Source organism: Drosophila pseudoobscura, chromosome X, assembly GCF_009870125.1.
Source record: "Drosophila pseudoobscura strain MV-25-SWS-2005 chromosome X, UCI_Dpse_MV25, whole genome shotgun sequence".
NCBI lineage: Eukaryota > Metazoa > Arthropoda > Insecta > Diptera > Drosophilidae > Drosophila > Drosophila pseudoobscura.
The window spans coordinates 49,454,065-49,469,416 of NC_046683.1; the positions used below are offsets into that span (position 1 = coordinate 49,454,065).

The 15,352-nt window shown below is 45.9% G+C and overlaps 2 protein-coding genes across 12 annotated transcripts in view; one reads left to right on the plus strand and one right to left on the minus strand.

Moving 5' to 3' along the window:
* Window positions 1-15,352, minus strand: part of LOC4813429 (phosphatase and actin regulator 4) — a 114,509-nt gene that overhangs the window by 88,522 nt on the left and 10,635 nt on the right. For 4 of the 11 annotated variants that reach the window (XM_033383888.1, XM_033383887.1, XM_033383886.1 and 1 more), the window contains exon 1: window positions 5,063-5,521. The exons of 4 other annotated variants lie outside the window; for them this stretch is intronic. Coding sequence is in view for 2 of the 7 variants with exons in the window: in XM_033383893.1 (XP_033239784.1) it covers window positions 13,592-13,682 (91 nt within the window). In the remaining 5 variants the exon portion in view is untranslated. Of the gene's footprint in view, window positions 1-5,062; window positions 5,523-13,591; window positions 13,698-15,352 lie in introns of those variants that run through there. 3 more of the 11 variants (XM_033383893.1, XM_033383899.1, XM_033383890.1) reach the window with 2 other exon arrangements.
* Window positions 9,568-10,051, plus strand: LOC6900622 (uncharacterized). Its single transcript, XM_002134959.3, has 2 exons — window positions 9,568-9,658; window positions 9,750-10,051. The coding sequence occupies exons 1-2, from the start codon at window positions 9,647-9,649 to the stop codon at window positions 9,975-9,977; spliced, it is 240 nt and encodes a 79-aa protein (XP_002134995.2). The 5' UTR covers window positions 9,568-9,646; the 3' UTR covers window positions 9,978-10,051.

Sequence of the window (15,352 nt, forward strand, 5' to 3'; positions counted from 1 at the left end):
CAGAAGGCATGGCCACTTGTCGATGTCATCATCAAAAACGTTGCCAGTGCCGGCAGCTGGCGAAGATGCCTTCCAGAGAGGGAGCCAGGAGTGCGAGTGGGAGAGCTCTTGAAGATGGAAGAGACCCTGGAGGAAGCGAGGGTAGATCCAAATGGAAATCCTAGGAAATGGAGCATCCTCTCATGTGCAATGCCACTGGCCACTTGAACTGAAACAAAAGACAAAAACGAACAGAAAACGTCAAGGGGAGCTCCACTCCGCTCCGTTAAAGGATGCCCCAAAGGCAACAAAGGAAATGCAACCACAAAACGGGGAAGAAAACAGTGTAAAAGGGGTCTCAAAATTGAAGTGTCTCGAGGGGAAATCGAGTGTAACCAAGTGAAGAGAGCGGATTTATACACAATTTAAGCTCTTTAAGATTTATAGATATCCCAGGGGCTAAGGAAAATGTTTAAGGTCTCAAGATAATCCAATAAATTGCATGAATATCTTGTATAAATCTCCACAAAACGTGGGAAATCTTATGCTCCAAAGTAAAGTGTGAATTTCAGACAGAGCAAATCCCTTCTGTAACTCAGACAATCAGAGAAATCCCTTCAGCACTCCCACTTCTCCCCAAACCAAAAAAAAAAGGTCAAATGCAATGAGTTGGCAGCTCTGCGTGTCAGACGGAGTTCAAGTTGGAAGAAGAGAACTTCTCTTATTGGAATGCAGATTGAAAAGCAGGTAGAAGTGCCTTCAAACGGGAGAAGAGGGACCGAGAGAGAGAGAGAGGAAGACGCAAAGTGCACAGGTAAGCGGAATAGTGGAATGATGACAGGATACACAAAAATACAGAACCAGAAAGGGAGGACAGACAGATAAAAAGGGATTGCCTGTTCGCAGGCGAAGCTGCGCCCCAAAGAAGAGGGCCAACAAAAACTACGGCGAATTGGTATTCCATGTGCGTGCGTGTTCATCTTTCGCCCTGCTGTCCCCCCCCTCTAGACGTGTTTTTGTGCCCTCTGAGTTGTGCGTACATAGGTATTTCTTTTGAAATTTAAAAGAACATTTTAAAGACACATATTTCTTCGTTTCTTTTTGGTTACTTTGTTTGTGGGCCACAAAATATTGTGGTTATCCATCGAAGTAGAAATTGGTAAGCAGAACAGAACCGAACCGATGAAAAGTGTTGGGCGAAATCTTGACTAACTGTAACACTAGGCTTGTGGCAAGGGGATCCATAGATGTTTGTAGCTGTTGTGGTTGTAGTTGTGGCGGTGGCAGTGGTTGTTCCAGTGCACTGACTTTTGCCTCGTTAGCTTACATTCTGTTTTTAGTTGGTTATTTCTATGCTTTTTTTCTTCTTCTTCTTCATTTTTGTTGTGGATTTGGCGCGCGACGCCCATTAAAAAGGCGGCCAGGCGAGCATTTAAGAATGAGTGCGAGGAGCAGGGGCGGGTGCCGGGGGGAGAGAAGAGTGAATGTAGAGCGGCAACAATTACAATGGGCAAACTTTTAATACCTGGTAATTGCCACCCACACAGGGTATATCCATTTGAGACCAAACTTGAGCTCACTAAAGATTACCCATAAATCACTACAAAACAGTTCGAATCGAATCGAATCTACATATATATTTCCATAATAGTGGGTATAGTCCCAGTCGACTTTTAACGTTTGAATGCTCTCAACATTTGTTTTAACGGGCCTCTCCTCCATTCAGCCAGGCACTACTATATAAAGCAGAGCGAGTGAGACAGACAGACAGACAGACAGACGATTGAATTAGCAAATGCGTTGCTCCACAGAGAGGGGAGGCAAGGAAGGGTAACAGACCAATAGATAGGAAGAGGGGAGTAAGCGAGGGGGGAGCAATGGGGGGAGACCGGCATATTGCACATGTGCAGCGTCAGCGTCAGCGAGCGAATATTAAATATGAAGAGAAAGAAGAAGTAGGAGGAGGAGAAGGAGAAGCAGAAGCACAGCCTAGAGAGAATAGGCTGCTCTGTGTCTATCCCTCTCCAACTCGCTGGCAAGTTCATTGAACCTCATTTACAGTTCACTAGTTTAACGCCACGCCACACATTCCCATGGGCCAGAAAGGGACACACAGAACGGGGGGCGAGGCAAACAATGGGTGTGCAAAAAAAAAAAAAAAAAAAAATGGGGAATCGAGAAGGGAAAGCGCTGAGAAATAACTGGAGACAAAAACGAAACTAATGCGATTTGTGGTAGCAGCAGCAGCAGCACAGATTCAAAGAGATTTCGTTCGTTCGTTCGTTTCGTTTGGAGTGGCGCCGCCACCGCCGACAGCCAAAAGCAATCAAATCCAATTAAGAGCAAAAAAAATAATGGCAGCGTAGCATGGGAGGGGGGAGGAGTGAGAGAGGAAGCAGAACTTTGTTTCAGTTCGAAAAAAACTTTTTGTAAGCGTCTCTGCCAATATGTAAACGCAACAACAGCAGCAGAAACAGGCGCAGGAACAACTCTGCTCAAAGAGAGCGCAGCCAAAGAGAGCAGAGGAGCGAGGGAGCGAGCGAGAGAGTGGCAAACAGCAGCCGCCGCAGTAACAGAAGTATCAGCAAAAACCCAACAACAATAAACTCTTTGACCAGCAGCTGCTGCTGCTGCTGCCGCTGCCGCTACGAAGCGAGTCTCTGCACAGTGGGATGCAGGTGTTTCATTTCGCAATAAAATGAAAAGACATAATTGCATGTGCAGATGTCTGGGCCTGCAGGGAGTTTCAGGGAAAACAAATTAACGAAGGTTCCCAGGCTAATTCCGAAACCACTGTGCCGACATTTGCACAGCACAGTGGGATGAAGGTGCCTTATAATTTACTTTAAGCAACCATATGGTTGAGAAATGTTTGCAAACTGTATGCTCATGCGATCCCACTGTGCCGTCATTTACACTGCACAACAATCCACAAATACAAGTGTTCGGGGTGGCGGCTGCTGCTAATGGAACACAGGGCGGCTGCAGCGTCGGCAGAGGAAGAAACAGCAAATGGAAACCGCTGCTCTGTCTGTGCCGTGTGTCGGTCTCTCTCTCTCTCTCTTTCTCTGTCGCTGTCTACAATGCACCAACAAATCAGCAGCAAATGCAACAAAAGCAAAACAGCAGCAGACAGCAAATACAACAAAGGCAATACAGCAGCAGACAGTAAAAACCAACGGACAAACAGCAGCAGCAGAAGCAGTAGAGGAGAGGAGAGGAGAGGAGAGACGACAGCCTCTCATTGTAGTAGTTGTTGTTTTTGTTGGTGGCAGAGTCCAAAGGCAGCAAAAGTTCTGTTCCCCAAGGCGGAAGAGAGACAGACAGATGAGAGGGGGAGTGGGCAGAGAGGGGGTGTCACAGTTAGTGCGTTCAGTATGTTCCCATAAATTTAAATTTGCGCGCAAACGGCGCCCACAACAACAAGAGTAAGAGCAGCGCAGCGCAGCGCCGCAGCAGCAGCCGCCGCCGCACGAGCACCAGCGGGATGGAGAATGAACAGCAAAAGGCAATAAAAGAGAGAATGCGTTTTCTTTTTTTGGGGGGTGGCTTTTGGGCCGTCAACTTAGTGGGGGGAAGCTGTGCTGTGTGCTGGTGGGAGGGGGAGAAAAGTTGTATGGAACGGGATTATGTTGGGGGTCGAAAGTCGTTGGCAGAATGGGAGAGGGCAGAATAGGAGAGATGGGGAGTGGAGCACAGCCAAAAGTAGTAAAAAGGAGAAAGAAGCAGCTAGAGGGTGTTAAAAATCTCTCCATTCTTGGGATACACACACACACAAGTCAGCCTCTGAGTAAAAAGAGGCGGAGGCGACATACTATCATGAAGAGGAAGAGGAGGAGGAGACATCCTCCGCCCAGCAACTGCAAGAGGAGCCCGGAGCACAGAGAATCCGTCTAGACAACATTGTAAGTAGATACAAATATTTGTTGGGCTCCACACCGCAACAGAAGGAGCAAAGGAAAGAAATAATGAAGTAAGCTCTTCCTATCGCATGCTTTAGCTCTCTCTCTCTCTCTCTCGCTCGCTCCCACTATTCGATAAGGAAACAATTGTTACGGGTTTTTTCTGTATTCCATGGATTGCACCATCATTAACGGTGTTTACGGATAAGATAAGGCACGCACAGAAAACGATTACCGTACATTTTTTCACTTTGTTTCTTTTTTCGTGTAAAAATTCAATTTCGCAAAAGGGAAATTAATTATACTACAGGAAAAACACTCTGTCTCGCTCTCTCAGCCATGCCTAACTGTTATTATTTGTTTATGCTTTTGTATGGCTCTCTCTTTCTTTCCTCTTCCTCATTTTGTTATTGATATTTTTATGGCTCTCCTTCACTTCTTTCTTTCTTGATTTTTTGTTATTGATTTCACTTTTTGTTGTTGAATTTTTCATGTTTTTTCTCACAAACAAAATACATTCCAAACCGCACGTGTGTTGTTTCTGTATAACAAAAAAAAAACAAACATATAACAGCTGTTGTTGCCGCGGTATAACAGTTGTAGCTATTGCTTTTTTGTTGTTGCTGGGCATGCGATCACACCTGTCTGGGCCCCTCTGCCAGCGCCGACGCTAACGTCACCTCCACGGCTGGCTCACAGAATTGTTTCTGCCAATTATTTACCATATTTTCTCATATTTCTTGTATTCCCACACCACACACAGTCTTTTCTGTTCGAGCACATTTGTTTTATGGAAATCCAAGGGAATCTTCGAAAGTAATACACAGAAAAAAAATAGTCTCTTTCTGCATCGAAATGCAATGAGCGGGCAGCGCAGTCGCAGTCGCAGTCGGCTGAGAATACGACGTCAGCTGCTGCGTCACGGCGACGCCGCTTGTGTCAGAAGTTGTAAAACCGGATTTTCCTTTTTTGGGCGCGCGCGGCTGTTGTATAGCTTATTGTTGTTGCCTTTTGCACTTTGTTTTTCGATTTGTGTTTGAAATTCCTCTGGTCTTTTTATTGATGAAAAATGTTAAACTGATCAGCATTTGCTGTCTCTCTTTCACTCAAGGGCAGCACTGCGATATCGCTGCTTTTTCTTCTTCTTTTCCACATTCTTTTGGAACACTTCTTGCACTTACACTTGTTGGGGCGACTGCAATAACAAATTCGCAGTATGTTTGTTTGTTTGCTTTTCTTTTACCTAGTAATAATTTACTGAAGCAACTAACTCACACACGCGCACGCACAAACAGAAAAAAAACAAATGAAACACGCCAAGCGACGCGCCGCTAAAACAAAACAAAAACGCAAAACGCGGAAAAAACTTTAAATAAAACAAAGCCGCGTCTAATTTTTGCCGTTGGCTAGAATTTTGTTTTGAGCCGTGAAATTAACTTTAATTCAAACTAATAATTTTTATTTTATTTTTTGTTTTTTAAGCTGTCGGCACACAACAAACGCAATCGCAGCGCGACGACGACAGAATTCCGTGCGGTTAAAAGCTGCTCTTACTTAATTTACTTAATTCGGCAACGACGCGCAGCAACCGCTCAGTTCAAAAAAATTGGAAAATTTGATATTTTGATAACATTGCGAGATGAATTTACATTTGCTCAATTCATTACATGGCAAATACACGGTAGCTACACATTTGCTACATAATGGGAGGAAAAAAATGGTATGGACGACAGGCCACACGGCCCAGAAAATTCAACGCACGCAAGGTGAAATCCACCCTATTTGCCTAATATACCTTGGAAACAACATCATCGTTTTTGTTTGCAAGGTATATTGCTCGTCAAAACACGGCAAGGTGAGGTTTGTACCAGCCCTGACATCTTTCTTGGCTGCTTTGCCTGTTGTCCATACCCCTTTTTATAGCCCATTCAAAATTACGACTCATTTTTGCGTCGCATTTTGAGCGTCTACCCTCAGAAGTATACCGAAATATACCGGCTCTCTTAAAAAATACACTGATGGCAAAAACGAGCTTAACAGCTCGTCAGCTTGAATAAACCGCTGAAAATAATACTATTTGATCTTGTAAAATTTCCCCGCTGTGAAATCGCGAACAACGGGGTATGGACAACAGGCAGAACGGTCAAGAAAATGCAACACATGTAAGGTAAAGTCCACCCCTTTTGCATGACATACCATGTTGTACGATAACAGACCCTCAGAAATATACCGAAATGCCCATTTCACTGTAGAAAACATGTTGCCGGCAAGGTATGGACAAAAAGCAAAACAACCCAGAAAATCCCACGCATACACATCTACCCCGATTCCTAACATATCGTGAATGTTTACAAGGCTGTTAAGCAATCACAGCATATTATTGATCAAGCACGGTGAGGTGAGGTGCGTGTTTCCTTGAAATGTTGATGAACCATTTTTGCCTGGGATCCATACCTTTCCATAGCCCAGAACAGTTCGGTTTGGCGGTTTTTCTTTTGAAAATTGTGGAACCTATTCAGTTCAGCCGCACCGTATGTATCCAGCAGCATGCAGTATGTTGCTAGCATGTTGCTGGGGGGGCCTACTAGGGTTCAAATTAACAAACAAAAAAAAGACTGTTATATTCAAAACAAATGTAACAGCCGAACTCAACTTCCAAACTCTTCTTTCTGGTTCTTACATACGGGGGCTGCCTTTTAAGTCGGTAGTCTTGGCCATTTCTAGAACTTGATCAGTTCACAGTCTTCTACCATCGCCTTTTATATCGTAACATTGGTCATGGGTTTCTACTATGTTCGACGTAGATCTTCAAGACTAGAAGGCATCGATCACGGCCACTGAACCACGCGAACAATGGATGCTGTGCCATGAGATATAGGCAATAAATAAGGCCAATAAATATTTTTATTTACTACTTTCAAAGACACTTTTCCGTTGGAAAACTTCTGAACCTTCAACCTCACATATTTATTGGCTTATTCCATACCCCTTCGCAATCGAAACCCCCTCCCCAGCATCAACCACAACATACCCCAAAAATAATTTCCGCCAGCTTGGAAATGGAATGGAAATTGTATCTGGAAAATGTCGAAACTATCATTGAAAATCCATTTGCATACCAAAGTAAAATAAAAGATAAATACAAATAATATTTTGCTTTTGCAAGCACTATACGCCCCTCCCCTCCCCACCCCACCACTCCCTGCCATCAACCATTTTCAAACTGTAACAAAACATAGCTCTCCCCTTGGGAGCGGCCACCGGAATCCCATGAAGCAATCGTTGAAAGAAAAAACAAAACACTTCAAAAGCAAATTTTGCCTTGTTTTTCCACAAACACAAACACAAACACACACACACACATGCACAGGGAAATACCATAAACAAAAGAGGGAAAATCTCTTCTAAGTTTTTCCAAAAATTGCTCTTCAAGAAATTTCCAAAGTGGCTGATGGCGTCTCCTATTTTTGGGCCCACATTTTATTTTGGTTTACACAAATACATACGTGCATAAGTACAGTGGACTATCACATGGACGGAAACATATACCACATATTTGCACTGTTTTTGTGAACGGAAGTATCACTGGCTTTAGTTATGCTCCCTGTTGGCGGGAGGGGGTGCCACGATGTGGTGGGGGTAACGGGGTAACGTTGCCACAGGAATGTTGTTTGTATTTTTGTTTCCAAAAATGCCGGCAAATGCATAGCAGAGCGCAGGTCCAAAGAGAGCAGCGACATCAAAGAGAGCGAGAGAGAGAGAGTGCAAAATTGACAACAGTTTTTGAAGCGCTGCACTGGCCTGAACCGTTTTAGAGTAAGTGTCATTTATAGCATGGGAGTAAAATGTTTCGTCTGACGGTGCTCTGAAACTGTAAAATAACTTAAAACTGTGTGTCGATGGAGAGGGGGACGGGATAACGGCGGCGCAGGAATGTTGCTTGTGTTTTTGTTTTGTTGTTTCCAAAAATGCCGGCAAATGCATAGCAGAGCGCAAGTCCAAAGAGAGCAGGAACATGAAAGAGAGCGAGAGAGCAAAATGCACAACAGTTTTTTGGGCGCTGTAGTGGCTTGTAGAGTCACTGGTACGAAGCGTTTTTGAGTAGCTGCCGTTTATAGCATGCGCGAAAAATGTTTCAGTTAATTAGAAACTGTAAAAACTTAAAACTGTGTCGCAGAATAAAAAACTGTATGGAAACAGATTTTGAAAGGGGGTTGAGTATGAAAAGTGTTCTGGTTTGAGAAAGTGTTTATCATAGCAGTGCATGTTAAACTGCGATCAGTAGAATTTTTATGCATTTGAAACTGTGGGCGCGAGATTCAGAAGAATTTGAAACTGTTGTCAAGCGGATTGAAGGGAATTTCCAAAATATTCTGTAGGGAATATTCATAGAAACCGTGGAAAAAGAGTCCAAGTGAATGTACAACTGTTAAGGAGATCTTAAAACTGTAGTTTTGCGATCTTTTGAGGGAAATGGGTAAAAATGAACAGTTTTAACACATTTTTCAGGGCTCATCTATTGTTTAACTGAAAGAAAGTTCTAGTTAGTATACAAAATAGAGGGACTTGCTTCCACTACTCCACTATCATCACAGAAAATCGCCGTAGCATCTTCAATGCACCGCCCCCAAGCGACTATCCTTCAAGAAAATTAACTTGAGAATCCTGATAAAAGAGCTGCCATTCATTGCAATGGCAGAGAGCTGCCAACTTAATTTATATTGTATTTTAGATGCAAAATTCACAACAGCCAAAGGAGGAGTAAAAGAGATGCAGGAGAAGGAGGAGACTGCAACAATAGAAGAATGAACAAAGAGAGGGAGAGAGAGAGAGAGAGAGAAGCTGCTTTAATTTTACAACTTGACAAATTGAATGTTTTTTTGTGGAATGAAAACTGGAACAAAGAAAAAGGAAAATATGCTCGTAGAAGGGAAACTTTTTAACAGAGAACGAAGTACGGATACCCTCGAATATAGTCATTATTTCTATGATCGGAATTGGTTGAAAAGTGTAAGATTTGATTGATTGTTATAGGAAGTTTTAGGGGGTTTTGTACCATGAGAGTGGATGTGGAAGATAAAAGACGAAAACCCTCTTAAAGGGCAACACCAAGACGAGTTAATATCCCCAACAGAAAGAGCTGCAGCAGAACAAAGGAAATGCAGTGAAGGAAAGCGAGGAGAATGGCGGAGAAAGCGGGAAGAACAGTTGGGGCAAGCGGGGCAGGGTGATGGGGCAAGCGGGGCAGAGTGGTTGGGGGTTGGTAAAACAAGACTACGGAATTAAAGGAACTCGGGGAAGGCACTTTCCTGCAGTCATAACGATAATTGTCTCAACAAATTAACATTGCCAAAGGTCAAATGGCATTGGCTTGGGGAATTTCGGATTGCTTCCGTTTCACACAATAGATACTTCCCCCCCCCAGTCCCTGTTAGAAAGATAGACAGATACTTGCCTCGAAGCTTAGGTAAACGAAAACCTCTATTAGTGATGCAACGCACGAATCGCAAGGCAGCCATAAAGACGAGACTTTGGGGGCCAAAAGCAAAATTAAACGGAGCCACGCCCCCCCCGCCGCCCTGCCCGGCCCAAAACAGAAACAGAAACGGAGGGAACGTGCCACGGTCAAGAGTGACCTACCGCACACTGCCGGCCCTCCTCCCTCCCCCCACGGCCGAGCCAAACTTTGACTATAAAAGCCACTACCTTTGGGGTTGGTAAATCATATCAGTTTCTGTTCCACCAGCAGCCACAATCCCCACAAGATGTTCAAGTTTGTGAGTAGACCAGTGGATACCCGAAAGGAAGCCCCCCCCAGGATCAGCTCATCCAAGAAATCTCTTCATCTCTCCATCTTTCTGTTCCCAGTTCGCTCTGTGCCTTTTCGCCGTCGTTGCTTTGGCCACCGCCAAGCCGCAATTCCTGACCGCCTACTCGGCGGCCACGCCCTATGTGGCAGCCACGCCCTATGCGGCCTACACCGGCGGCGTCTACGCCTCGCCCTACACCGCCGCCTACACCAGCGGCGTGTATGCCGCCTCGCCGTATGCCTACAGCGCCGGATATCCCTACAGCTCTCTGTATCTGAGACGTTAAACGAATCCCCACTGTACGATCGATCCTTGATGACAGCCCAATGAACGAATAAAACTGATAATTCTCGATCTAAAGAGTCCCCCAAAAACTATTTTGCTTTGAGTGGGGGACAGGGGATTGGGGGGCCAAGCTTTTTGGTTTTTGCTTTGCAATTTCCGTTCCGGCTATCAAAAGCATTCGCCTCGTATATCATGTGGCAAGTGGCAGATACACAGCACGAGGGGTGGGGGGGGGGGGGCACATGCATCGTTTGCTAAAATGTGCAAATTATGGCAACTAAGTTGCCGCATGTTGTCCCAAGCACGCAATGGGTTAAGTGCAGTGCAGAGAGAGACGGAGAGAGAGGGAGAGTGGAGTGGCAGGGTGCATGCTGCATGCTGCATGCTGCATGGACTTTACTTCAGGTTCCAGTCGGTATCTTTTCTCGCCGGCACCCCCCACTGCCATTCTCCTCATTCTTTTCTTAGTCGCTGTCGCCATTTGCATGTTGCACATGTGTGTGCGTGTGGCATGCTTTCAGGCGCATTGTGGCATTGTGGAATTGTGGCATTGCGGCACTGTGGTTTCGAATTGGCCAAAATGCAAATGCCCCAACGAAAAGTAAAGCAAACTAAAGGAGCATTCAAAATGCCAGCCAAAAGGAAAATTGGGTCGCAATGATAACGGTAAAAGGAAAAATGGGAAAACTGCGCGAAAAATGATGAATGCGTAAAGAAGAAAATCATAAACACGAGTGGCTTGTGTGCGAAACAAATGCAAAGGAAAATGCATTTAGAAAAGCAAAGAAATTGCCAGCTCCAGGGGAAATTCGGGGGAAATTCGGAAAAACCCACACCATTGCACACGGTGCATGGAACAAAGAATGTTGACTCCCATTTTCCACATTTATAATCTTAAATTCTACAACCAAAAGCACTCCTTTTCCACCCACCTCTATGTGGAAAGAAAAACCAATAAACTTTTCACTTAATTTTCCATTATTACCCCATTGTTTTTCTTTGCCTCAAGAACAAACAGAAACTGTGTTTTCATTCCCACTCCCGCCATCCCACTGTGCAGAGGAAATCTCCCCCACAGTGGGGCGCGGGGTAGGGTGGGGGGGGATAGAGAGAAAAGCCGTCATCACCAGGAGGCGTCGTCATCCACCATGTGGAAATTGTTCGTTTTCCTTTTTTTTTTGTTTTTTTTGCCTGCCTGGCATTAAGCGTGGAACAAACTTTGAGATATGTGGTATAAAAAAAAGAGGGGAATGGTGGGGAATTTCCAAATCTAAATCTAATTTGCATCTAGGTGGGATGACGGTAAGCCACAGGAGGCAACGCCCACCACATCCTGGCTAGAGGAGGGCTGGCAACACGCCCACCACATCCTGGCTAGAGGAGGGCTGGCAACACGCCCACCACATCCTGGCTAGAGGAGGAGGCGACGTCTGCCACAGAATTATAGGGACAGAGGCGATGACGCCTACCACATCCTCGAGAGGGGAAGGGCTGACGCCTTGATAGAAGAGGCAGGCAGGCGCCTCCTGGACCAGCTTCGATAGAGTAGGAGGAGGCGACTCCAGAGCCTCGATAGAGTAGGAGGAGGCGACTCCAGAGCCTCGATAGAGCGGGAGGAGGCGTCTCCAGAGCCTCGATAGAGTAGGAGGAGGCGTCTCCAGAGCCTCGATAGAGCAGGCAGGCGCCTCCTGCCACAGCCAGCGCCTCGATAGAGCAGGCGGAGGCGACTCCAGAGCCTCGATAGAGCAGGCAGGCGCCTCCCGACAGAGCCAGCGCCTCGTTGAAGCAGGAGGAGGCGATTCCAGAGCCTCGATAGAGCAGGCAGGCGCCTCCCGGCACAGCCAGCGCCTCCATAGAGCAGGAGGAGGCGACTCCAGAGCCTCGATAGAGCAGGCAGGCGCCTCCTGCCACAGCCAGCGCCTCGATAGAGCAGGCGGAGGCGACTCCAGAGCCTCGATAGAGCAGGCAGGCGCCTCCCGACAGAGCCAGCGCCTCGTTGAAGCAGGAGGAGGCGATTCCAGAGCCTCGATAGAGCAGGCAGGCGCCTCCCGCCAGAGCCAACGCCTCCATAGAGCCCCGTTTTAGAAGAAAATAAAATCCCACGCATAAGTAAACCCACACCCACACACGCCAAAATGTCTCTGGAAAGTGGGCGAATGTCAAAAGTCATTGCATACATTTCAGGGGAAGTCCACGCTGCTTCCTCCACCACGAACTTCGGTTTCGCCTCATTATCATCCTCATGTGTGTGGCTGTGTGGCTGGATGTAGTCCATCAATGTCAGACTTACCTGCAAAAGAGATAGGGAGAAAGAGAGGGAAAGAGAGAGAGATTCAGGCATGAGAAATTGAAAGAATAATTCAAGTTAAATAAAGTCAAGTGTTTGTATGGGAAAATCCCTCACCCTGGGGTAAATACCAATAGAAAATAAGCGAGGGCTAAAGATACGACAAATGCAGGGATGCCCTTATCGGGCAGGGCCATAAGAAGGCGGAGAATGGAGAGACACTAGAAGATGTTTAATATAATGCCATTCTTATAGCGTTCCTTTGGGAATCCTTTCTTAGACCACACCTTTTTTTGAGAGCCAAGGCTCATGGAGGCATTGGTTTCCTGAGATATCCATGAAATACACCTCAAAAAGAGCCAGGAATGTATTGGATTCTTTGGTGGAAAACCGATAAAATACTGTCCAGATCCCTAGGGTTTTGTCTTACAATTCCAAAGCCGTGTCCAAGCACTTCTTAAAGTCCTTGTAGCCCGTGGCAGGGCATGTGATTTGGCCACATCGTTGGTCTTTTTTGGGGAATGTTGTCTTTGAATTTTGTGTCGTTGTTTGCGGATGCCATAGAAATAAGCAAATAACTCAAGTCAAATCCTGATTACAAGACATTGAAGGGCAATCGAGGGGAAATCACACAGCAGAAAAGATGAAAGGACGAGACAGGAGATACACTCCTAAATAGAAATAGCGATAGAGAATGTGGCATAATCGAAAGGATATGTATCTCATGCACGGAAAATGCATTATTAAATCAACCAGAAATCCATACGAAAAAAAATACTCCCCTCGGGCTTGGCCCACGCCAATCAATCTATAAAATATGTAAATATTTGCCCTGGAAAAATGGGGAAAATTTCATAAATTTTCATGGTAAACTTTTCGCTTTTCCGTTTGGCTGTAATTGATGATTAAATCATGGCGTTTATCAAATTTTCCCGCTGATTAATGATGGCCCTAAAGCGGGGAACGGAGGAGGGGGGGGGGGGGGGGTGGAGGACAAATTAATTGCTCGACTATTAGCCATCTCCCAGGGAGACGGGGAGACGGGGGAGCCCAGGACCAAGCACTCAACAAGTGATTGTGCCTCGAAAAACGGGGTTTCGTTGCCATTTTTCGGGCAAAATGGGATCAAGGATTCTTTTTGTTCTCCCTCTCGTCCTCTGGCCCTCTCACCCTCTCTCTGTATCCTTTGAAGTGGGGGGCATGTGTAATTGTGGGTCCTGGGGTTAACGCCTACGCATTAAAAATTCATTGCCAGCGAGTGTGAGTGGAGTTGTGGAAATGAACAACAGTTTTCCCCCCCTCCCCTTCACCCTTTCCCCGGCACGAACCTCTGTTAAAAATGCAGAACAACAATTTCCGTTTCCGTTCGCCGGGTCGGGGCTTTAGTCGTAATTGCTGTTGTTTTCGCTTGCGAAACATCCTGCCAGCCCAAAAGGAAAGTCGAGTCGAGTCGAAAGGAGGCTGGACCTCTAGAGTCGGCGGCTGGGAGGTGGAGCGTGTTGACAGCTAAATAGGAGCTTCGATGGCATCTCAATTGAAGAGGCAATTCATCGTTTCAAATCGTTGAGGGGCAGGCAATCGCAGGGCCTTCTTTTCCAGCAAGCAGTGAGAGTGAGGAGTAAGAGGCTCCTCTTCTGGCGTTGAGTGGAGGAGGAGGCACTCTGAGCTTTTATAGCTTCTAGTGTGGCTCTTGGTCTGTCTTTCAGTGTAGCTCCTTCTCTGGGTCTCAGTGTAGCTCCTTCTCTGTCTCTCAGTGCCTTTACTGCTCTGTCTTTCAGTGTCTTTGCTTCTCTGTCTCTCAGTGTCTTTGCTTCTCTGCCTCTCAGTGCCTTTGCTTCTCCATCTTTCAGTGCCTTTACTGCTCTTTCTCTCAGTGTCTTTGCTTCTCTGTCTTTCAGTGTAGCTCTTTATCTATCCTTTACTGTAGCGCCCTCTCCATCGTTCTTTCAAGAGCAGCAATCCATCCTTTTATCGTTTACTGTTGCTGCCTCTGCTCCTGCTCCTTCAGCTCCTCCTCTGGGGGCTGTCTCCTGTTCTCTGATATCTGATATCTTATCCCACACGTTAAACTCAAGTCTGGCGTTAAATTGAATTCGCGGGAAACCGAACCAACACCAATACCAACACCAACAAAAACAACAACAAAATTTCTTCCTTTACTTTTGACTGCGTTCAACGTGGCGTATAATCGATTTTTATTCGATTTATATTACTATTTTTTGTGTAGTTCTTTAAGAGGAGGTTGCTGCTCAACCACTGCCGTTAGAGGTTCGGCCACAACTGAAATCAATTGCAAAACGCGGGCCAAAAAAATACAAGAAAAAACTGTCACAATGGCCGGGAATGTGAGTGAATGTTGCACTCGGACAATGGTGGCTCTCTCTCGCTCCCTCTTTGGGGGTCTGGTCTGCCTTTGTCTGGCTGTGAGGCATGTTCTGGTCAAAGAAGAATCCGCGAAGGTCGCCGGGGCCGAAGAATGGCAACAGCGAAGCATAGAGCCCCACATAAATCAATAGAATGGTTAACGCATTGTAGGTCATACATGGGCCCCGAAGACAACATGAATACCCCCTCAATCTAGCACGAATTTCCAATAAATTATAAATGATTTCCCATTTCCTGCCATCCCTTTTATGATTATAATTTGTTGAGCAACTTCTGTCCTGTCATTGGCTGGCTTCCCCCCCTTCCTTTTTGGGGAAAACTTCAAGTTTTCTTTCAAAAGAACTTTCGCTTAACTTTTGGCCAATGAAAACTTGTCGCTGGCTCGTGATCCATGCTCCATGACGAAAAAGTCGGAAAACCTGAAAGTTTGCATAGGAAATGCTCTTCCCCCATACCCCCCAACCCCCCGAAGGTCCCACGTTCGTGTGGCTGCTGAGCGGTAATTACATGGGACAACATGGCGTATGAGTGGCCGCTATATTTATTGTCATTTGCCGCTCGCGATGCTCCGATAAGCAGAGCGCGAGGGGCAGTGGGCGGGCGGGTCTGCTCTCAAGTGCCACGGCACTGCGGTTAAGGGCTCTGAATGCAATTACCTGCAGCACATGACCAGAATGCAGTCAATGCAAATGCAAATGATGGCC